General features: G+C 37.6%; 1 protein-coding gene across 4 annotated transcripts in view; it reads right to left on the minus strand.

Annotated features, from left to right (window-relative positions):
- The window catches only part of DIAPH3 (diaphanous related formin 3), a 522,043-nt gene that overhangs the window by 245,877 nt on the left and 250,949 nt on the right, over positions 1 to 25,217 (minus strand). For all 4 annotated transcript variants that reach the window (XR_007461112.1, XM_049647035.1, XM_049647034.1 and 1 more), the window contains one exon: positions 2,235 to 2,474. Coding sequence is in view for 3 of the 4 variants with exons in the window: in XM_049647035.1 (XP_049502992.1) it covers positions 2,235 to 2,474 (240 nt within the window). In the remaining variant the exon portion in view is untranslated. The remainder of the gene's footprint in view (positions 1 to 2,234; positions 2,475 to 25,217) is intronic.

The raw sequence follows: 25,217 nt of genomic DNA on the forward strand, positions 1-25,217 counted from the left end.
CTCAATCACTTTTGAGCAACCACATCACACATGTCAGTATGGAGGAGTTATCTTTGATCTCTCCTTTTTCCCTTCATCTTCCCTATCTATCTTCTCCGCTTGAGCTCCTCAGTCCACTCTCCTAGATCACGTGCTACATACGTCAGTCAGTCAGCCAGCCAGTCAGTCAGCCAGCCAGCCAGCCAGTCAGAGAGCCTCTCCCAGCTATAACCCTCTACCCCAGTGCTGTCCAGTAGAATTTTCTACAGTGATGGAAAATGTGCTATTTTTATGCTGCCAACACGTATGGACACTTATTGATTTGAAACATAGCTAGTGTGCCTGAGGCACTTGCTAATTTTATTTAAATTTTAATTAATTTAAATGTAAATAGCCACATATGGCTAATGGTGACAGTACTGGACAGGGCACCTTAACTTTCTTCCACACTGCTATTAGAATTATGTTCTCACGAGACGTCTCTGATATCATCACTTCTACTAAAAACTAACAGGTTTCCATAAATCTTCACCATAAGGAATGGCGCTGAAGGTGCTTTCCAATGTAGACCAATTTACTATTTCATTTGCCTGTTCGCCATTCCTTTCCCGTCTAGGCTTCCCATCACTTGGTGTACTCACATACGCCGTGAAATGACCCTTCATGCAAACTGATGGATTTAGCTTAGAACGCCTTTTCCTCTCAGGGAACATCCACTCGCACTTCCAGACTCAGCTCAAATTCCTTCTCCAAATGCTTAACTGTCCCCTCCTAACTGTGCTAGCCTCTCTCTCTCAACTGTTGCCATAAGTTTTTGTATACAGCTCTATTAAAAAAATTAATAATAATTAATGGTGAAAAACGGGGGTTCATGTATGCCAGGTAAATAAGTACATCCATTCAATGGGATGACCAGGTCAAGCATTTGGCACAGGAATAAGCAAGCACTCTACAAATGTGTAAAGTCTTCAATACATGTATTATGAATTGTACCTCCCATGCTAGGGATCTTAACTGAATATATCAAGCTCAGGAACTGAGAGGAAAATAAAAAGATGGAATTGGGGTGGGGCAAGCTCACAGGTGTTGATACCAACTGGAGGCTTAGGTCAGGAACACTGTATAAGGCAAGTCGTGAAAGCACTGGGAGATTAACTATTCAAGCCAACCCACAGCTAAAACTGAACTTGCTTCTCACCTTCCCTATCTCACTGGCAACGGCAACACTGGTTTCCCCCGCTACCCGAAAGTAGAGTGTCCCCACGAAACCTTTCATTTGGCCTTTAAGCCAAATGGCATAAAGCAAAAAAGCAATCCCCATTTTGTAAAAGCGAAAATCCTCTTCGGATTTCAGTTTGAAAAGAGGTTACATACATGCTAATGTAGGTCTTTCAGAAAAATCAAGTGGTATAAAGCAAACTTCTGGATGGGGGGGGGGATCAGTCATCAAATTCCTTAATCAGGTGGTATAGATGTTAGCAGGTCAAGAACAAAAGAAGGCTTTTCTTGTGATGTGTAACAAGAAGAATTCATTGTAAGCAGATCAATAAAGCACTATTGCTATGGCCCTCTTCCTAGGAAAGAACTCTGTTATATGAAAACAGTGAATATATTTGCCGTAACAGTATTTAACATGTGGAAGAACTCAGGAGGAAAAAAAAAAAACAAATCTCTAAACTTACTCAATTTTCACATCCTTTAAAATTATATTTAGATACAAACATTTCAAAATCATTAACGATACCCAAGGTATGTCTGTCTATTCCTAATAAGAGGAATTTCCCCCTTTATATAAAGCAGTCTCACTCTTTTCTCCCTTTAGTCAGCTTGCAAAAAACGAAACAAAACAAAAACACACAGAACTATTTAAATAGCTAAAGTAAAAACTGAAGCGACAATCTTAAGCAATTCTCAATATGTATATACCACCATTTGCAGTCACTTGAATTGAATATTAGATTTAAATATTTTGATGTTCCATTTCATTAGGTTGGGAAAGGATAGGTTTATGACATAATTCTGTTATTAAACAAAATCCTTCAGTTGGATTTGCAGATCAGAGAAAATTAATATTTGGATTTAGCTCAGAGGTTGAGTAAATTAGCTCAGTTCACTCTGGGTTTGGGTCCATGGTTTGGTTCAAATTCTCGATAATGAACACATCAAAATAAAAATATTTAAATAATGTAATCAGGGCTGACATTTAAGAATAAGTGTCCAGGCAAATATGTGTTTAAAAAAAAAAAACAACTCACTTTACAGAGAGAGCTAAGGTTAAATCCGAAGGTTTGAGCATTCCGGGAGCCAGCGTTCATGTAGTTTCCCATTAGCAACACAAGTTCCAGCAACTTGCTAAAGCTTTTGCTTTTCTTTATCTGCTCACAGGCAGTACTGACAGCCATGATGTCAGGTTTGATGCTGTTCACCTGCTCTTCAAACTGAAGCTTAAAGAGAATAGCACTGAGCCGTGGCCGGAGTCTCTTCACATTGCTCATCTGATTGAAAAGAAAATAGCAGATTTCCTTTAAAATGCATGGTATACTTTAGTACTGTACGACTGCAAGTAATCTGGGATGATTTATTGGTATGACAGTGCCGAGGAAGCAATATGTCCCTTAAAACTGATAGCAGGGAGAGAGAGAAAAGCCTTGCTTGTTTTTGTGAGCAATCAAGAGTCATCCCTCAAAGAAAAAATTAACAATTTAGATGCTCAGGGAAAAGAAAGCTTTAATTAAATGACAAAGTTAAAGTGATAAGGTACATATAATTTTTCAACAAAGACTAAATTTTAAAAAAGGTGGCAGGGTACAGAGGCAACAAATGACAAAGCATTTCTCTCATTAATTTTTGTTCAACACTGGAAAAGGTTGGGTCATGTTTAAAACATTCAGAAAGGTCTAAAGAGGGTTTGTTTTCTTCAAATAGCAACTGCTGTCCTCAGAAGCCCTGCTGACTAACAGTATGTGTTAGATGGAGGGAAAGTAAATAGGTCCCAATTTGTACTAAATTGACTTTCTAGAGAAACACAGAGAAGTAGAATGACTCCTGACACACACTAAATTAGCAGAGTGGATGTTAAGGAACATGGGCGTAGCCAGAGCCAGAAGCCATGCAAAGCTATGGGTCCATCAGATGCCAAGTTAACCCTGTTTGGGACTCTGCATTCCCTTGTTGGGAGCGTGGGGGCTGAAGATGTTGAAAAGAACAAAAAGCCTAGAGAGTCAGCAAGTTCTTGCCTTAAACTTACTCCCCTGTGTTCTATCACAGGGGAGAACAGCCATTTAACTGAAGGCTGGAGACAAAGGGCATTTAAGCTGTGTATGAATTCACTGACCAAACGTGCTAGGGATTGAGACTTTAAACACATTGATGATGTAATAACAGTAAACCTATTGAACTTCAACAGCTATTATAAATAAAAGCAGTGTGAGGCAAGTTCAGGAAAAAAACAAAAACAAAAAACAACCAACAGTGACACAACACTTTACGGTTAAAATAGGGAATAGGTCTGTTAGTCACAGAGTATAAAAGAAAACGTAAAGAACAATGTCACACAAAGCTTATAGGATTTCTGTTCAGGAGACAGAAGACTATCTGCTAATAATACAATGGCTGCTGTTTAAAGTTAAATAGACCAGACAAAAGCCTGGATTTATTAGGTCCAAAAAGATATTAGATCCAAAAGGATACTTGCTTGGACATAACAATACAGCCCAGCATACTCATCTAACAAGAACTGAGCAGTAAGGAGTTAACTCTCAGCAGATACATTTTCAGATGGACCAAATCCTTACAGTGATTGAGAAGTTTCTTAGCAAATAATATAAATATCTAATTCACATTTAGGATTCTCTCTAGTCACCTGATGTTTTAATGTTTAAGTGGATACAGCCAAGATTCTAAGAGTTTGACTGATGTAGTTAATTGCCCTCCACACAGAACTTTTGAAAAGGTCTTAAAATTCTGAGTTCAAGGAATGTCTTCAAATTTGGCTGTCTAGGGGAAATATTTTTTTTCTTCTTACAAGAAAGTAAAAAGGGTGGGGGGCCTGGGGGGCTCAGTGGGTTGAGCATCTGACTCTTGATTTCGGCTCAGGTCAGGATCTCGCGGTTTGTGGAATCGAGCGAGGCCTATGGCAGGCTCTGCACTGACAGTAGGGAGTCTGCTTAGGATTCCCTCTCTCCCTCTGTCAGCCCCTCTGCTGCTCATGCTCTAGCACTCACTCTCTCAAAATAAACAAACATTGAAACAAAAAAAGTAAAAAGACTATAAGCTCAAAAAAGACGTAAGAACAAAACAAGAACTAATAACGGTTTCATAGAATACATTTAGTATAAAATTTTAGAAAGATAAAATGAAGCCCGGTTAGAATGGCAATTGTTAGCAGGCATGCATCCTTCTGTTTGGGCAGTATATGTGCAGCTACACTGAGTCAAACAGTGATTACTTCTCATAACGTCATTTCACGTGTCTTTTTTAATTTTTTTTTTAACGTTTATTTATTTTTGAGACAGAGAGAGACAGAGCATGATTGGGGGAGGGTCAGAGAGAGGGAGACACAGAATCTGAAACAGGCTTCAGGCTCTGAGCTGTCAGCACAGAGCCCCATGTGGGGCTCGAACTCACAGACCGCGAGATCATGACCTGAGCTGAAGTCGGCTGCTTAACCGACTGAGCCACCCAGGAGCCCCAAACGTGTCTTAAATGCTCCCAAATAAACTAAATTCTCTAAATTTTTATGCTTAACCATTGCAAATGGTATTCACATTATATTGGGCCAACTCTGTATTAGTGCTCTATTCCATTTAATATACCCTCTAGAATAGTAAGGTAGAGGACTCACATGAGTACACGTGGTTATGGCCATTCAAAAGGTGTATGATGCTCCCGTGGCATGTTTTCAACCTGTGCCCTTATTCATGATAGTTTGTTACTTTGCCATAAACATGAGAAGTATCCCAGGAAAATATTATTACAAAATATATTAATTTTAACCTATATTAATGTACTAATTTATGCACAAAGAGAAAAAAACTGCCTAAATGCCTCGATTATACTGTCCCCAAATATGTTAAAGCTTTCCTGCTGACAAGCTAACCATATGTAGCCAGGATAAAGTAATTAATTTTCCTAGAAAAATATAACCTAGATTTGTATGAGTAATGAGTTTACCTGGCACTAGGGACAGTTACCTTGAAAAGACAGAGTAAGTGTATGATGTAATGCAGAACAAAATGCTATGAATTCATGAAAAACCCTGACAAAGCCAGGAAACCTAAAAACACATTTTAGAGCAACATCTTTTAAAATCAGATGTCCTTTCCATATTGTTCTTTCTTCCAAATTTCAAATAGGATTTAGACTAATAAAAAATAAATGTATTTTAGTGAACAAAAATCACTGAGCTGGAAAAAAACCTGAGAGATCACCTGGAACTCATTCTGGTCTTCAGTCTACTATTGAATAGCCTACTCTGATCCTGCAGGACACATGGCTGTCCCCATTATTTAAAAACAAAAGTCTTAAAGTACACTAACATTCTAAGGTCTAGCTCTTGGGATCTGTGATAAGAATAGCAGGGTTCTTTTTGTCATTAATCAAATCAGAGTCTTTCCTCATATAGGATCAAAGAGTAAAAAGTTTAAAAATCAGAAAAAATATATATTTTTTTTATTCTTGAAGAACATCTATTTCTTCATTATTTCACATGATCTGTCAACACAGGATTTGTGTTCCATTTGCTTACTAAGGAACCTCGCACTTGTCTGCTCCAGGCAAGGCTGAATGCAGAAATGAAGAGCTATGGTGCTCCAAATAATGCTCTCAATGGTAAGAGAGTCACTAAAAAAGAGGAGGAGAAAGAAAAGAAGGTTATGAAAGTTTAACTGTGAGACAGTTAATAATGAAGGGTGCCTGGCTGGCTCAGCTGGTTCAGGGTCCAACTCTTGATTTCGGCTCAGGTCATGATTTGTGAGATTGAGCCCCGAGTCTGGCTCTGTGCTGACAGTGTGGAGTCTGCGTGGGACTCCCTCTCCCTCTCTCTCTGCCCCTCCCCTGCTCATGCTTGTGCGCACTCTTTCTCTCTCAAAATAAATAAACATTTGAAAAAAAAAAGACAGTTAATAAATTAGAACTTAACTTTCACAGAGTTATCCTTTCAACTGATCGATACCTAGTCTTAGTAATATAAACTCACATCACCAAACTCTGACAATAGGGAGTTGTAATCTGAAGATCAATCTGAAGGCATAAAAAAGAAAGTGAAAATACTTTAACTGCTATTTGAAAGCAGGGGGCAGTGTTCCTGCAATGTCCCCACCCCATAATTAGAGATGTTCCATGCCAAATAAAAAAAAACCTTTAAAGCAGTGACTGGTGAAAATCAATCAAGAATATCCAGAAGTCTAAGGGTAATTTTTATGTCACACCTCTGTTTGTTGGCAACATTAAGTGCTGTCAGAGGAGAGACAAGTGAGATGAAAGAACTTGAGAAAATAATAAAGCAACAGGTACGGACTGGATGCCTAAGTCATGACTGCCACCCTTGGATCATCTGATTCTTTCCATCTGTCTCAAAGGGCAAAAAGTAGACAAAGGGCAAAAAGGAAGATGTAATCTTGCATCATCTCATTATGATTATGTTTTCACACATAATTTTAATGCCATCCATTGTTTTATGGGGGAAACAACAGAATCCGTTAGACATTTTTATACCAACTATGTCTAATACCATATCTGGTTCTCTTTAATTTCTTTAATAGATAAGAGATATTCAGGAACCAGCTTATTCGAAACTTGGCGCATTCCCCGCCCCCACCCTCCGCCCTTCTCGCCTGCAGACGTGCACAGGCTCGCCTGAAAAGAAATCTTAGTACGTGCGCAGTATCTTTGTTATTCTTCCCTAAAGTCACTATGGAACTATTTTAACCATCCATTTACCTAACACTACAAGTAACCAACTGACTGAAAAGACACTCACTTTCATCTGAACTGACTGGCTACTCTAAACCTTTAGTTCATATATTTTGTACATGTATCAGGAATAACAGAACAAAATAAGTCAGTCAGAGAAAGACAGATACCATATGTCTTCACTCATATGTGGATCTTGAGAAACTTCACAGAAGACCATGGGGGAGGGGAAGGGGAAAAAAAAGTTACTGAGTGGGAGGGAGTCAAACCATAAGAGACTCTTGGATACTGAGAACAAACTGAGGGTTGATGGGGGGTGGGAGGGAGGGGAAAGTGGGTGATGGGCATTGAGGAGGGCACCTGTAGGGATGAGCATTGGGTGTTGTGTGGAAACCAGTTTGACAATAAATTATATTTAAAAGAAAAAAGGAATAACAGAACAATGTTTCAGGAAGGCTAAAGGACTCCTTCAAAGTCACATGGCAGGTAGGACATGGTCCTCAAGCTAACTTGCTGCCAGTCATGTGTGCGTGTCACTGAGAGCATCAAGTGTGGAAATTAACAATCGTATCTTAAAAGCCATCTAATACTCCAATTACTCCTACTATGTTTTCCTAGGAGTAGGAATGGACTTTCTCCACTGTAGTTATGTGACCAAACACTGTGGAGACACCCGGCTGTACTGTTTCAGATTCCTTTCTTTTTCCAACTGCCTCCCGTTGTGCTGAATTTTTAGTATTTTTTCCAGATTTGTGTTTGTTGTCCCCTCACACTGCACTTTCCACTCATATTTCCTTATTAGCTAATTCTTCTGTTCTCTGTGGAAGAGGTGCAAATAAGCAAAGGGAAGGTGAAAAACAAATGCATCCTTGTCAAAGACAAGACTAGAAAATGACAAAGGGTTGAGGGAGGAAAGCAACAGCTAAGAAAATAATGTAAATCTAATAACAGAATTAAGACACTTTGAAAAAAGTTAACTTGATTTCTTAAACTGCATAAAAAAAAATACCTACCCTTTACCGTTAGCTGGCCACTATTTTCAAGATCTCCAGAATGCTCCAGAAAAAAAGAATAGTTCATTTCAAGAAATGCATCAAAAACACAGCTATTTAAGCACCTTATGCCTGGGTAGTGCTCAGAATACAAAAAATGTTTTGTGTTTTTTTTTTTTTAATCAATGCGTTCTTATGATATTAAAGCTCTGAGGCTAAAATTATTTTTTAAAAACTACACAACAGCAAAGTACATATGGTATGTTTTTAACATTTTTTCCATAAGAGCAAAGCCAAGAATCATACAAAAAATATTAAAAGGATGAAATGTATATTCCTGCAGCTAGTCAAGAAACAGAAAATTGGTTATAGCCATCAGATATTGCTTTATCTTTGTTTACAAGTGCTTATCAGTTCTGGACCACTAAGGATTTCACAGGAGGTCCAAATGAGTTCTGTCGATACTCAGGATCTGTAAGCGGGAAAGCTAGAGAGCGAGAGACTTATTTAATTTGGCAGTCTTAGCAAATACTCTTAACACAGAAGTTTCATATCTGATGAATTAAAAAGCTGGCATAAAACCCACAACCATTCTGGTGTCTTAAATTCATTCATGTCTGCTTCCAGACAATCCCCACCCTACCATAAGAAACCCAATGTTTTTATTTCTACCATAATAGCTTAGTTTTGCCTGTTCTTGAAATTGATATTAATGAAACCTTCAGTAAACACTTTTTGTGTCTTGCTTCTTTCACTGAACAAAAGGACTTTGAAATTCATATACATGCTGTGTGATTAGATATTTGGTTCCCTTTTACTAATGAGTGATATTTTGTTGTAAAAATATACCAACATTTCTTTACTCACTTCTGTTGATGGACTCTTTGTTTTTCAGTTTGGGGCTATGTGGTGGGTTGGGTTAAACAGGGAACTGGGTAAATCATATGTCAAGTTCTTACCCCAGGTATCTGTGAATGTGACTTTATTTGGAAATAAGATCTTTGCGGATACAATTAAGGATCTCCACGCGAGATCATGCTGGGTTTAGGGTGGGCTCTAAATTAAGTGACTGATGTCATTTTAATTTTTAAAAAGGGGGGTAGGGAGAGAGAAACACACAGGAGAAGGCAATGCAAAGGAGGCGGCAGAGATTGGAGAGATCCTAGCAGCTAGATAGACAAAGTCTTGACTATGAGCTGCTATCACAAGTGAGAAGAGAGGCATGGAACACGTTCTCCCTCAAAGCCTCCAGAAGGAGCCAACCTGCCAACACCTCGATTTAGGTATTTTGGTGTCCAGAAATGTGAGAGAATAAATTTGTGGTTTTAAGCCACCGCAGTTGTGGACATTTGTTATTGGAGGCCTGTGGAAACTAATACAGAACATTCTGAATATTCTTGTATGAATCTTCTCATTTCCATTAAGTGTCTAAAAAATAGAGTATAAACGTATACTTTTCTAAGAAATTGTCCAACTGTGTTGCTAAGTGGTTTATACTACTTAATACCTGTTTTCTAGTTTTGCATGTTTAGGTCAATATTCCGCCCCTCATTAATTTTTCTGTGCGGTATGACAGAGGACGTGAGATTCATTTTAGTTCCTAGGGTATCCAAGTTTTGCAGTACAGTTGCAGTACAGGATACAAAAAAAATTCCTTTCCGCCCACTGACTAGCCTTGAAGTCTCTACTGAAAGTCAGTTGATGGTATTGTTGTGGGTTTATTTCTAAACTTTCTAGAAAAAGTTTGTGTATTTTTAAGCCAAAGTGTTACTGTCTTGCTATCACAGTCTAAAAGTCTAAAAGTCTAAAAGTCTTCCAAGTGTGTTCTTTTTCAAAACTCATTTTATGTCTTCTAGGTTCTTTGCATGCCATACAAATTTTTTGTAATTTCCTATCAATTACGCTAATAAAACCTGCTAGGATTTTGACTGGGAATGTGTATCAAATATTCGAAATCTAAGATCATTAGAGGGGAAAAAATGACATCTTAACAATACTGAGCCTTCCACTGTAGGAGCATGGAAAGTAGCTCATTTATAATTTCTTTAATTTCTCTCAGCAATATTTTGTAGTTTTTGCCATAGAAAATTAGCATGTGTTAGTGAAAATTTTTCCTAAGTATTTTAAGTTTTTGGATGGTAGAGTAAATAGTACTATTTTTATTTTGTTTTCCAAGATCTCACTGCTTACAGAGAAAAATACAGCTTATTTGCATATACTGATTATTCTGTGATCTTATTAAACTCACTGGTTACTTCAACAAAGTTTGTCTGTATGATTTCATAAGGAATTTACAACAGGTCACTCAAAAATAAAGATGGCTTACTTCCTCATTTCCAATGCACAGGACTTTAAATTCTTTTTCTTTTCTTACTATACAGGTTCAAACATGCATTGTAATGCTGAATAGAAGCATAAGAATAGATATCCTCACCTAGATTCCAATCAGAAATGACAAAGCATTGAATCCTTCACCATCAATTATGAGGGGAGTTACATGTTTTCCATAGATGTCCTCTATCAGGTTGAGGAAGTTCCTTCTATTTCTAGTTGCTAAGAGTTTTTATCATAAATTCAAATTCTAAATACTTCTCATTTTGCGATTCTTTAGGTAATGTGATTTTTCTCTCCTTTCTCTGGTACTGTGGTTTAGTACATTAATTTTTAAATTAAGCCAACATTATACCACTTGGTCTTTTTATGTACTGAAATATTTGATATATAAAAATATTTTGTTACTCTTTGCATGTATGTTTGAGTCTAATTTTTTGTACTGAAATTCTTTTGAGTCCTGATATCCATAATTTGAGAATTTGGTTTTGTTTTCAGTGTTTCCATTCACTCAAAATAATTTTTTCTTTGACTCACAGGTAATTAAAAAACCACATTATGCAATTTTCAAACAGTGAGATGTTCCATTATTATTATCCAATTTACTGTTAACAGAAAACACACTCAGCAAGATTTCAATCTTTTGAAAATTATAGAGATATATTTTATGTCCCCACAGGGTCTACTTTGGTGAATGTACCATGTGTATTTGAAGACAATGCATACCCTAGAGTTGTTCTGAGGAAGCCCCACAAATATTAGAACAAAACCGCTGACAGAACTTGATTTTCTATGTATTTACTGTCTTTTTTTTTTTCTTTTTTAGTCTATAGTTTTTCCTAGAATTTGCTGAAAAAGGGTCATGATAAGGTTAGGATCAGGGAGTTATCTATTTCTCCATTTAATTCAGCCAGTTTGTGCTTGATGAATTTTGATGCTGTTACTAGAAGCTTACATATTTAAGACGATTATTCCTAGTAAACTACTCCTTTTATCATTGTGTAATATCACTCTTTATTTCTTATGATACGCTCTGCCTTGAAGTATACGTTTCCTGAAATATACGTAACTTTGCTACTTTTCTTATTGTTCTGTTTTCCATTTGTCCCTTTTGCTTTTCAACTACAAAAGCAAGAAAAAGATAAAAGAGATGTAGTCAAGCAATGTTTAGTATTCCGTTTTATTTCTTCCATTGGCCTTTGAGCTCTATTTCTTTTAATTATATTTTTTTCTGGTTGCTGGAAGACTAACAAAATGCATCTTTATATATCAGCCTCCTAGAGTTACTATTAGGTCAATATTGTACGTGTATATATTTTCCTTTTTCTACATTTCACTCACATCTCACACTGCCTGAGATTCATTTCATATGTGTAATGCTATAACAGTGCAATTCCATTTGTGGTACCCCCATCATTTGTGCAATTACTAGCTTTTACTTCTATGTACATTAGAAACCCCATCCTGCCGGATTTTTTTTTAATTATCAATTTTAAGTAATTTATGAGAAGAGGAAACAGTTTATTTACTATTTCAGGCACTCTTATTCCTTTTTGTAGATTGGAAGTTTCCATCTGGTGTCATTTCCCTCTGGCTTGAAGGATAACCTTTAGCATTTATTTCTTGTAGGGCAGGTCTGATGGCTACAAACTCAGCTCACTAAAAATGTCTTAATTTTACCCTATTTTTGGAAGGGTATCTACTAAATAGAGAATTTTGACTTTACAGGTTTTGTTTTTAAGTTTCTTTATTTTGAGGGAGGGAGGGAGGGAGGGGGGGAGGGAGGGAGGGAGACAGAGAAAGAGAGGGAGGGAGGGGCAGCGGGGAGCCTGAGGTGGGGCTGGAATTCAGGAACCCTGAGAACATGAACTGAGTTGAAATCAAGAGTCCAATACTTAACCGACTGAGCCACCCATGTGCCCCTACAGGGTTAGTTTTTCGTTATTACTTCGACACTTTACACCCTTCTGTTGACTTCTGCTTTCCATTATTTCTGCAGAGTTAGCAAAATCTCTCATTTTCCCACATGCAATGTGTCTGCCCACCCCTAATGCACCAGGTTACTATCATGATTTTTCTTTATCTTTGGCTTTCAGCAGTTTGACCAGGATGTGCCAAGGTCTTTTTTTTTTTTTTTTTTTTTTTTTTTCCCTTTACATTATCCTGCTTGGGATATGCTGAGCTTCTTGAATCTTCAATTTCTACTCCTCACCCAATTTACCCAATTTGGAAGTCTTGGCCATTATTTCTTCAAATATTTTGTCAGCCACAATCTCACTCTCTTCTCCTTTGGGGACTCCAATTACAAATGTTTTGGAATGACTGGTATTGACCCACAATACCTAAGGTTCTGTTCGTTTTTTACACTTTTTTTTTTTTTTTTTTTTGGCCTACATCCTTAAGATAAAATTACCTCTGTAGAGCTGCCTTCAAACTCGCGGACTCTTCCGCATCTCCAATACACTATTAAACCTACATGCTAAATATTTCAATTCAGTGATTAAACTTTTCAGTTTGAGAATTTCCATATGGTAAATTTTTATAGTTTTCATTTCCCTGAAGAGACTTCTCCATTAAGACCATGTTGTTGTTGTTTTAATTCCTTGAAGATAATTTCCTGTAGTTCTTTGAACATAATCATAATATCCACAGTAAAGTCTTTGCCTGTGAAATCCCAAATCCGGGCCATCTTGGGTCTGGTTTGATTTTCTTTGATGATAAATCCCATTTCATTTTTCTTTACTATTTAATGTTACAATACTGCAACAACTGTTGAGTTATAATATTCCTTTGAGGAATGTTCATTCTAGTTTTAGCAGGCAAATCACTGGGTGATAACCTTAAGTTGTATAGGTTTGAGTTTACTCACTGTTAGTGTAGCGGTGGGAAGTAAAGGATTCACCCTAGCCCCCGGAACTTGGTATCTAAACTTTCTTCCCAGAGGAGTCTGCAAGACTCGATTATAGGTTTCCTTAAGGTGAGTCGTGAGTAGGTCCTTCTTTTTTGTTTTGTTTAAAATTTCTTCTAATGTGTATTTATCTTTGAGAGAGAGAAGGTGGGGAGGGGCAGAGAGCGAGGAAGACACAGAATCCAAAGCAGGCTCTAGGCTCTGAGCTGTCGAGCCCGATACGGGGCTCGAACCCACAAACGGTGAAATCATGACCTGAGCTAAAGATGGACGCTCAACTGACTGAGCCACCCAGGTGCCCCTAGAGTAGGTACTTCTTCAGGGTGTGGTACTCATTCCTCAAGTACAACCTTTCCAGTTGTTTGAATAAATACCCAAGTGAGCAAATGAGGTGCTAAGATGATTTCTCTATTTTGGCAGAGCCAGAAATCCCATGCCTCCCAGCAATGCTGGACCTCTAGGATCGCCACTCCACTCCCAACTTGTAACAAGTGCCCTGTGACAAATCTCGATCAGCCTAGGAACAGCGCAGCCTCCAGGCACAGACTCAGTGGAGATCTGCACAAGGACCAGAGAGGACCCTTTCTGTACAACCCCTTCCCCTTTAATGCCCTGCCCAGCAGAGTCCAGCTGTTTCAACTGCTACAAATTCTGATCTCTGCCTCTTCTGCTTAGAGAAAAACAGCCTCTGCTTAAACTTCAGTTCTCTGCGCTATAACTGTAAATTTTTCACCAGGCCAAAAGCTGGGCACTCATGAAGTTAGTATAGTTTCTGTTTTCTCAAGGCTTGCAATTTTTCTCTACTGGTTGTCTACGGTCTTAAAACAGACGACTTGCATATTTTGCCTAGTTTATCTCTGTTAGTAGTTTACACAGCTTTGGCTAATTTATTCCAAAGTCTTTTATGTTTTTGTTATGTTACCGTAAATGGAATTTTAAAAACTTATAATTTCAGTTTTAAAAATACCAAAAAATCTTTACCCAGATTAACCCATTGTTTGTATTTTGCCCCACTTGTTTTATCCTATTCTCTCTCTCTCTCCCTCTATCTTACACACACACACACACACACACACACACACACACATTTGGTTACAGTGATGTTCACCAGTTTTTCCAATGTAAAGTTGCTATATTTTTCCTTTACAATAAGCATTTTATAGGGAGATACTTTGAGACTTTGTGAATAGTATGTATATAATCCATTTTCATCAATTTTTCACCTTCATGTTAATGGGGACAGACCACTAAGGAGAGTATTATAGTATTTATTCAACCTTATTAAAAATGCACTTTAAGACCCTTTCTGAAGGCCTCAAGAATGAAACGCAAAGCAGCCTAGAGCTACAATTACACCTTAAGCCACAAGTGTGACACAACTATCTAGTCTATGGTAACTTAGTTCCATGAGTCCAGTTTCCCCCTTTCCATTATGTTTCCAAAATAGTCTCAGAAGAGAATATGGAAGCCTATATAATGAGAGTTGCAGAATACAGAAAATGCTTCCCAGGCACTAGATGATATTTGGATCTAAAAAAGCAACCTTAAAACAATGTTGTTTGCAAAGTGATGAATCATAAGAGACCTTTTTGCTTATAACTACAAAATGCTTTAGGCTTTATTTCAAATGAATGATGTATGGCTAGTAATTAGTATGTGACTGTAATGATGTTTTGTTTTGTTTTTGCAAATGAAACAAATTAAGCAGATTGTGCCATAAAATTTCAATACTATATAGATGGTCTAACTAGAAAGCATCATATTTCCATACCAAAAAACAACAAAGAATCCACATTTCCTATTACGGACTTAAATGCCCCACTTTTTAGTTGTCTATTTAGATGATATAAATCCCAAAGAAGTAAACACCCAAATTCCTAAAAACTTAATTTCAAGTTCAACAATTTCAGCTCCTACTTGAACATTCTAAGTAATTTGCATCTATTAATAACTCAAAGTTAACCTTTAAATACTAAAATAAATTGGTCCAGTAATGAAGCATACAGAAACCACAACTAAAAACAACTTCAAGTACAGTGGGCATCTACAGCAAACAGAAACGTAAGAGTGGTGGGCACCACCAGAAATGGAGTATTATCTTTTCATGTCCTAGAAGTACGAGCTCATAGCTGATCAGTAACAGTTATTGGTTGAGTGAACAGGTTGCCTCATCTATGAAATGGTAATGCGTATTTCTGGAGTTATGTGAGAGCCAGATACAATTACTCATTTATGTGTCAGATATTTATTGAGCATTTATTATGTGCCAAACACTCTTTTTGGCCTTGGAGATTCACATTAAAAATAAGATGACAAGGGGGCGCCTGGGTGGCTCAGTCGGTTGGGTGTCCGACTTCGGCTCAGGTCACGGTCCGTGAGTTCGAGCCCCGAATCGGGCTCTGGGCTGATGGCTCGGAGCCTGGAGCCTGCTTCCGATTCTGTGTCTCCCTTTCTCTCTGCCCCTCCCCTGTTCATGCTCTGTCTCTCTCTGTCTCAAAAATAAATTAAAAAAAAAAAAAAAAACCTTTAAAAAAAAAAAAAAAGATGACAAGAACTTGGTCCAAATGGGGTGTGCTGTAAGTAAGCAGGCAGAGAAAGGAAGAGAAAAACAGAAACGAATAGACAAGATCCTTTCAGATAAGGACGAGTGCTATGACTAAGTAGGGTTCAAGAGATAGAGAATGATGGGGGGCATCAACATGATGAATGCGTTCATGACAAAGTGGCATTTGGGCTGAAACAAAGGGATCTGCAAGAGTAAAGACAAATCTGAGGTGGGGATAGCAATTGAGTATGGCTGCAACACAGTAAATAAGAAAGGGAGTGGTAAACTGAGTTTCAAGAAATAGACACTAGATCATCTTACAAATTATAATCAAATTAGAAACTATTAGAACTTCCAAAGGGAAATTCCTCTTCTGGCCAAAGATGGAAAAACAGGGACTAGACTTACCACCCTGCCTGAAGCAATAGTTTTCAGACAGTAGACACCAGTGTGGGACAGTGGCACCTGAGAAAGGGGAAACAAGGTGAGCTCTATGACTGTGCTAGCTCACTTTTTTTTTTTTTAATTTTTTTTTAATGCTTATTTATTTTTGAGACAGAGAGAGACAGAGCATGAATGGGGGAGGAGCAGAGAGAGAGGGAGACACAGAATCGGAAGCAGGCTCCAGGCTCTGAGCCATCAGCCCAGAGCCTGACGCGGGGCTCGAACTCACGAACCGCGAGATAGTGACCTGAGCCGAAGTCGGACCCTCAACCGACTGAGCCACCCAGGCGCCCCGATAGCTCACTTTTTAGAAAGAGTTTCCAAACTGCAGCACAGAGAAGAGGAAGCCAGGCAGAATCATGGGGTCTCCATGAGTTGAGGACAGGCAGGTGAGAGTCTGTTAATGCCAAGGCAGATAGAGTTCTTTGGACAGAGTACCAGAAAGAAAAGAGTAGCACAGAGAAAAAGCTCGGGAGATCTCAAGAGATTTCCCCTATGTCTTTAGCTCTGGTACTGATGAGCACACGCATGTAAGAAAACCACTAGAGGCTGGAGAAAGAATCAGCTAAAAGCACTGGAGGTAACTGTGCCTGATTCTCACACAGGGCTGGGAACAGTACTTGATCTCATCAGCCAGAGTGGGAAAACTTCAAAATTCATGGGATATTGAGTAGAATACTCAGCAGACTATTACTGAGTATCACTCTTGGGGGAAAATAAGCTCTAGATTGAAGGCTCCTCTGATTCCATGTAACAAAGCTTAAATACAAGCCACATAAGTAAGTATCAAACTATTTGCAAGTAATTTAACTGTCTCCCCAAACAAAGCACAAGAGTATTTATAAGAGTACAAAAGTATCTACAGCACAACATGGTAAAAAAAATAAAAAAATAAAAAAAATAAATTGGCACCCAAACAAAAATTATTAGCCACCCAAAGTGGTAGGAAAATATAACCACCTAGGAGAATATTTAATAAACACAGATCCAGAAATACACGAATGACAGAAACAATAACCAGAAAGAAGTTATCATAAAACTATTTCATATGTTTGACAGGGTTGTAGAAAGAATGAGAATTTTCAGAAAAGAAAAGATATTTTTTTAAAAAATACCCAAACTGAGTTTCTAGAGAAAAAAAGTTATGATATCTGAGATGACTGAATAGGAAAAACAACAGATTAGACACCACAAAAGAAAAAAACTGGAATACATAGCCACAGAAATTATCTCAAATAAAAAAATTAAAAAGAAAACAAAAAAACAGAGACAAATATGGAACACCTTCAAAAGGACTAATATATGTGTAATAATAAAATATATGCAAATGAAGTCCCTGAAATAGAGGAAGGAGGTACAGAAAAAGTAACTGAAAAAAAGTAATGGCTAAACTTTTACAATTCAAAAACTATAAACCCAGAGATCCACAAGCTCAATGAACTCCACGGCCTAGAAATATGAAGAAAACTACATCCGAGGTACATCATAATCAAATTGTCCAAAACTAGTGAGAAAGAGAAAAATCTTCAAAACCAGACACTAAAAAAAAACAAAAAGACATAACAAAGGAATAAAGGTAAGAATGATGGCAGACTGCTTGCCCAAAATTATGCAAACAACGAGACAGTGAAGTAACACGTTTGGAGCACTGAAAGGAAAAACTATCAATCTGGAATTCCATATCCGTGAAAACACTTTTCAAAATGAAGGTGGTGAAGAGAATTCCCCAGACGTACAAAAAATGAAAGAATTCATTAGCACTGTAAGAAATATTACAGTTATTTCTTCAGGGAGAAGGAAGAGGATTCTAGATGGAAGTCAAGATTTCACAAACAAGTGAAGAGTGCTGGAAATGGTATATATGTGAGCAGACATAAAAGACAAATGATTATTGATAGTAAAAACAATAACCATGTGTTAGGAGTTTTAAACATGTTGAGACAAAATGTATGATAACAATAGCACAAAGCCCCCAAGTGTTGGAAAACAGGAGTACATCATTTTAAGACTTCATACCACACAGAAAATGGTATAGTATCATTTGAAGTTAGTTAAAAATATATATTATAAACACTAATGCAAGCATTAATAAAGTAGTAACTAATAAGTCAACGAGAATATAAAGTCACTAAAATATTTAATCCAAGAGAAAAAGAGTACCAAAGAATAGATGACAGGGAAAATAAATAGCAAAACAGTAGATTCAAACCCTACCATATTAGTACCCCACATTAAAGGAAAACGGTCAATACTACACTGAAAAGGTAGAAATCATTAGATTGGATTTAAAAAGTCATTATGCTGTCTGTAACAATAGTAGCTTAAAAGGAAAAGAACAAAAAAGATAGACCATGTTATCACTAATCAAAATAAAGCTGGAGTGGCTGTATTAACACAGCACAAAGTAAATATTAAAACCTTTACAGAGTATTTTAAAACTTGGAGGTGACATAATCTCATTTAGGGTTTTTATTTTTTTCCATTTAGTTTTATGATAAGTGATCACTAGATGCTATGTGGAAAAAGACAATACATTTAAAACATGCGGCATTCCACCTTCAGCAACCTTAAAGATTTAAGGGTCAAATCTGTTCGGGGGGGGGGGGGTATGATGAGGGAGCGTAAGGCAGGCTGCCACAGTGCAAACATCCTCTCCCACAGGTGGGATATTCCTCAGGCACTCCTGGAGATCATGTGATCTCTATCAGTTATATGTCTTAGTAAATTACAAGAAAAAGGCAATCTTATTAATAGCCTAATCTCTGGAAATTTATAGACTCAGTTTTCTGGAGCCCCAACATCACCCTCCCCTCCATAGTGACGGGGGGAACAAAGACAAGAAGGAAATGGTAGGTGAAACTAAATTTCTTTATGACCCGCAGTCCATTGACAAATACTTGGGGCAAATACATGGTATAACATGTCTCCAGGAACTCCCTAGTGTCTTAATGTTAATGTCTTACTAGAAAGAAAACAACCTTAGCTTGACAATAGCAAGGCCTCTGTACCTTAGGAGCCCTCTTGAGCACATCAAAATCCTTCGGGAGCCCTCCCTTTTGACTTTACCTCTCCCAACTCCATAGTATATAACCACTCACTCTTCACAACCCCTGTGCAGCTTTTTCTGCCCACGGGTTCTGTCCCCATGCTTTAATAAAATCACGTTTTTTGCACCCAAAAAATAAATATAAATGACAATAAAACATGAGACATAGGGCCTGAAACACAGTAAGCAATCAACAAACAGTAAAAACAAAAATGTATGCAGTTAATGAAGGACTAACCCAGTAACACCATCCTTAAGGGTTAATGTTTTCTCAACAGTATTGTTCTAAAATGAATACCCACACTTTATTTTAAATTTGGCTCCCCTTTACCATTCATTAACATGTATGAAACAAAAGCACTCTAAGCATGGCGATCCCTGCCTGACTTGCAGGGCTTCATTTAATAAAAGAGGGATTATGAGAAATCATCAAAATACCATAAACATGATACTTACATTTAAGAGCCACTTTGGCTAAATCCTCTACACTTTCAAGTGGTTAATTAATTACATGCTGAAGATTGATCAGTGGACCAGATAAAAATTAGTTAGTCACAGAGTAAAACAGAAAGTTGGATCTGAAGATAAGATGCAAACATATGTATGTATGTGTGTGTACACACACACACACACACGCACACACACATACACACACACAGAGACACCACAGTCAGACCTTTGGATGTAATTCTAGCCAGCTGACCCTTTTATCTCTATCTCCAGAAGCTGATCTCACTAGCCGACTTTCAAGTTTTGGGTGGAACTATGGAGAAGGAAGGTCAGGGGTAGTGGAGGTAAGAGTGACACAGGAAAAACTCTGTTATATATTAGATTATTCAAAAGTAATGAAGAATAAGAGGGTCTTTTCCTGTAACATTTGCTAATTACCTCATATTTTAAAGTAACAACTTTCCCCAAACATTCTTAAATGACCAATTCCTTGCTTTGACTTTAATTTCTCCTATGCCATTTTACAAATTCTTGCTCCTTCTCCAATGCCATAATATTAATGGCAATATTATCATTAAGAATGATACCTTGCTGTGTTTCTTGTTATTGATTGTTTGCACTTCTTATACTCTGTTTCTACATTAGAACAAAATAAAATTCATTCAGGGGCTTCTAAAAATAAAATCAATGGCCTGGAAATTCATTATTTGGGTTTGTGCTTCAGTTCAAGTCATTGATTTGGTGGGGGGGGCGGGGGGGGGAGGGGTGCGGTGTGTTTGAGAGCGTTCAAGCCAAATCATTGTGATACATTTTTCTGGCAACTCCTCTGCCCTTCAGCCATAAAGTATGTCTGTTACTTTGTTCAAAGATGTCAGAGGGGCCAGGTCTGTGTCTGCATTTCAGGAAAAATGGGGAACTATGTAGACACTGATGGCAGGACTCAGGCAGTGGACTTAACCAATAAAGGATAAGGCTACAGCTCAGAGCCATGGTTAGGGAAAAGTTAAGTAGGAACCTGCATTGTGGGGAGGATGAAATTGGGGAAAGGTAGTCTTCAGCTGGCAAGCAAGGTAACTACTAAAGCCAGCAGGAAGAATTATAGATAGTTCCAAAGGAGATAATAAGAATCTAGTAAGAAATAAGGGGCTAAGAACACAGCAGATAAAGCCCTCCTAAGAGAAAAACTTAGAAAAGTCAGTAAGGCAAAAGAGTGCATAAAGTTACAGAATGAGAGAGAACAGACTCCTAGATGGAAAATTAAACAATAAAGGGAAGGACTGTCACGAAGCTAACTGAACTGGTTTTCTCTTAAGTACATTCAAACTATAGAATGCTTTTAAAAAAAATTCTGGGTCAGAACTTAGGCAAAGCATAAATAAAGGAAGTGTCAAGAAAACCTCTATTACAAAGCTGCTGGAACTTTAAATCCTTTCAGAACATACTAGCGTTCAACTGATCAGAATGATTTAGGTGCTTTACTGTGGCTAGTGGTTCCAAGGGCAGCTACTTTCAAAGGAAACACTGATAAAATAGGATAGACAGACTCTACTTGGCCACAGCATAGAACTTCAGTAATGCCAACAACTACCGCAGGAAGACACGTAATGTGACGTCAATGAGTAAAAAGAAAAAAAAAAAAACAATTGAGGGGTGTCTGGGTGGCTCAGTCAGTTAAGCCTCCAACGGCTCAGGTCTTGATCTCATGGTTCATGGGTTCGAGCCCTGCATCTGGCTCTGTGCTGGCAGCTCAGAGCCTGGAGTCTGCTTCCGATTCTGTGTCTCCCTCTCTTTCTGCCTCTCCCCCACTTGTGCTCTGTCTCTTTCTCTCAAAAATAAACATTAAAAAATTTTTGAAAAAAAAACCAATACGACATTGGGTCCAATCACAGTTTCAGCATAAAGCCACAGACTATGAGAACTCTTAAACATATTAAAATTTATACTAAATCGTGACTATTTAATGTATCATTATAAGTTAATGTACTGTAAGTGCTACAGTACACACACACAATTAGATTTTCCTAGCAGATGGGAACTTGGACAAATATAATATGTCAAATAACTTGGTAGTGATGAGGCTGGTGGTATAAAAGTTAACATGAGCTTTTCAATGAAGGGAGTGGGGAATCACTTTGCTTCCTATCCTATGCCTCAGATAAGTACAATCTATGGACTTGGATAGAAAATTGCCATCCTTGGTAAAGAAAGAAAAATAACATTAATAATGGATAATAGCTGAGTTGCAGGACAGGAAACTTGACCCAATGTTAGAGGGAAGAAAACAAACACATTTATCCTTTTAAAAAGGCCACGTCTGGTATGGAAGATAAGGATGTTTAATGAAACGTACAATTCAATACAAAATGAAAATATAAGCGAAGAAACAAAAGGAAAAGACAAAACAAAACAAAACTCAGACAAGTTCATAATGAACCAAAAAAATATAGGACCAAACACCATCACCTTCTGTTTCAGGAGCCATCATGCAAATTAAGTTAAATGAAACTATACAATGAATCTGGGTATCCCAGAAAAGTTTTCAATGGCTCTCACCCCTAATATCACAATGCCAGCTTTCTGTCAACCAGGGTACAGAAAATGAGAGAAAAGCTTCTCAGTGAAGTCACTGGTCAGGCCAGTGACATTCCAGAAACATACACACTCATCAGGCTTTCCAAGGAAGGACAGAGGATTTTCCTCACATTTGGCCCTAAGTTTCTGAAGATAAAAAATGGTATTTGGTTTCTACAAAGAAAAGCAGGGATAGGACTTGTCTGAAGCAAAAATGTAATGTAAGCTAAAGCCTAGCTTTAAAAACCTTTCCCTTGTTTGCCTTTCGCCCACCTGCTGTATGCATCTACTTCTTGCCTAACAGATCAAGAGCTTTATAACCGAGAAATAGTACAGTATAGTAGAAACAAAATATAATTCAGAAATCCTGAACGTGAATCCTTCTCTTCTGTTTATAAAGTAGGGGGGTTAAGTCACCTACTCTCTATGAATTTCAGTTCTTGCAACCCTAAAAGGGCTGCCTTGAGGGATGAGGGATATTATCAGGCAAATGTATACAAACATACTTTGCGAAATGTTTATTACTATACAAAAGTCAAAGAAAGTAGTTGTCATGTGGTTACTTGGATGTTCAATGGTTGCTCATTTGCTGGAATACTTACATCATTAACCTAAAACTCCAAAATTGCTCTCCTGGCTCCTATCATCCAAACCCTCACTTTCTAGATGTAACAAGTTTCAGATATCATATTTAAAAAATAATCAAACTAAACTATCATAGAGTCAGATTCTAATCTCTAGGTACCCCATTACATGAGATGACTTACAAGCAGAAGTCTAACTGCTGTTTTATTATATTTCATATAGTTAAATTCAATTCTGCCATCTTTTTTTTTTTTTTTTTTTTTTTTGCCCTTGAGCACACTTTTTGTAATAACCATCAAGCTGTTACTATACACAACTGGACGATTTTAATTTCAGGAGATTTCTAAGGCTAAGGTCTTCAGTTGGATAGATCCAGTCAGGTCAACTTAGCTCATATTTCTGGTTCTAACATGTGCAACTAATATCAGAAGTGAAAGTTACCCTAATCAGGTTTTCAGTAACTTGAATTGTACTCTTGAAGGTTTTTCCTATAAACAGAAAATAACTACTCTGGCACCATTTTTCAACACAAAATCCAGGAGTCATGATAATTGATCGTACCTAAAATGTTCATCAATCAGTACTTATTTTTCTACCACACCCCCACTCATCCCCTTTATGCTTCGTGCAACAGTGAATTGTGTATATTTAAAAAATATACAAAGTAAAAAGCCTAGAATATCTAAAATTGTTCAAAAGGAATTGATAAATAATTATAAGGTGGACAAAATCATTGACAAAGAGGAGGGTATGAAAAAAGAGCAGAGGACAGAATCTGAGTAAGACCATGATTTAAGTATCAAAAGAAATGGGAAGAGAGTCTGGGAAAGAGACAGACAAGCAGCACATGGGAGCCGCAGGAGAATGACAAGCAAGTAGATAAAGCTAACGGGGTGAAAGGCTGACCGCATGTCAAGAGCATACAGATGAGACATGAAAGGACTTAGTTGGATCTGGAAATATGACGTTGTGCATACCCTGAGAGTAACTCACAAGACCTAATGGAAGGAAAAACATATACATAAAACATGCTAGAGGATCAAAGTGGGTCCTAACTGGATCTCAACACAGGAGAAGAAAAACATTTAAAATACAACTATGATGAAGATAGCAGCTAACATAATTATTGGGTACTGATTCAGTACTGACTGCACATGAACGTTCTCCTTTAAATTTTACCACCACCTAATGAGATAGGTTCTAAGATCACCCACATTTCCTAAATAAAGAAACTGAAAAACTGAAATTGAGGGGTGTTAAGAGACTTATTCAAAGTTTCATAGCTAGTACATGATGAATTAAGTACTCAACCCCAGACCTAACAGGGCTAGAATGCAATGAAGGATATTTGAAGGAATTTGGAATTCTAGGACCAAGTTGTTTTTAACTGAGATTCATGTTTCAATACTAGGAACATGTTGCATAGCAAGCCTCGGTAAGCCCAGAGCTAGAGAGCTTTAGCATTTCAGTATTTTCAATAAGTCATAAAGTACCTTACAGAAAATGTATTCATTCTTTCATCAGATACTTGCGTGCGTATGATATGCCAAGTAGTGCATAAGGAATTCACCAAGAGATACCTGAGAGAATGATTCCTGAGATGACAGATATTCTTATAATAGGCTAATAGATAGGTTGATGGATACATCGAATATAACGAGAAGATGATGGATACTTGGGAGAAAACTAAAACAGGGATGAGGAAAAGAAGTGCTACGGGCTAGCGGGCATGTAGTTGTCAACAGGGCACTCAGAGAAGACTTCCAGAAGTTGACATATGAACAAAGACCAAAAGGATGTGAAGGAGCAAGTCACCTGGAGGTCTAATGGAAGCAAGGTCCAAGGAGGGTAAAAGGCAAGTATAAAACCCTGAAGAATGCGACTGGTATTTCAGTATAGAGGCCGTGTGGTTAAAGCAGACTCCTCCCGGGGGCACAGCAGAAGATGGGGCTAGAACACCAAGGCAACGGCAGATTCTGTGAGAGTTCTGTCGACCACTGCAAGGATTTGGGAGTTTTCTCTGAGGTGGGAAGCCATTATAGGGTTACCGGTAGAGTGAATACTATCTGACTTACAGCACTGGCTACTGTGTTAAAAATAGACTGGTTGAAAATAAATTAAGATAGGTATTATTTCTTAGTATCAAATCTTTCACACATTTTACATGCCTGTTATACGCAACACAAGCAAACATTGTACCTTTTGCCATCAAGCGAATAAAGGGGGAAGATGAAGACGAATCACGGTTGAAAATTCAAACTTTGTGAGAAACTTACCAGAGGGAGCAACTCAGTGAAAGAGCTTATTATTCTGATCATGCTGTGTTTTCATTAGTTCTAATAAATTAAGGAATTGCAAAGTTATTTAATATAGCTGACATTCTACTAATTTCAAGGGAAAAGGGTAACAAAAGCTCATAAGAGAATCCGTTTAGAGCTCAATTCCACTTACCCA

Source organism: Panthera uncia (genome assembly GCF_023721935.1).
Source record: "Panthera uncia isolate 11264 chromosome A1 unlocalized genomic scaffold, Puncia_PCG_1.0 HiC_scaffold_16, whole genome shotgun sequence".
Taxonomy (NCBI): Eukaryota; Metazoa; Chordata; class Mammalia; order Carnivora; family Felidae; genus Panthera; species Panthera uncia.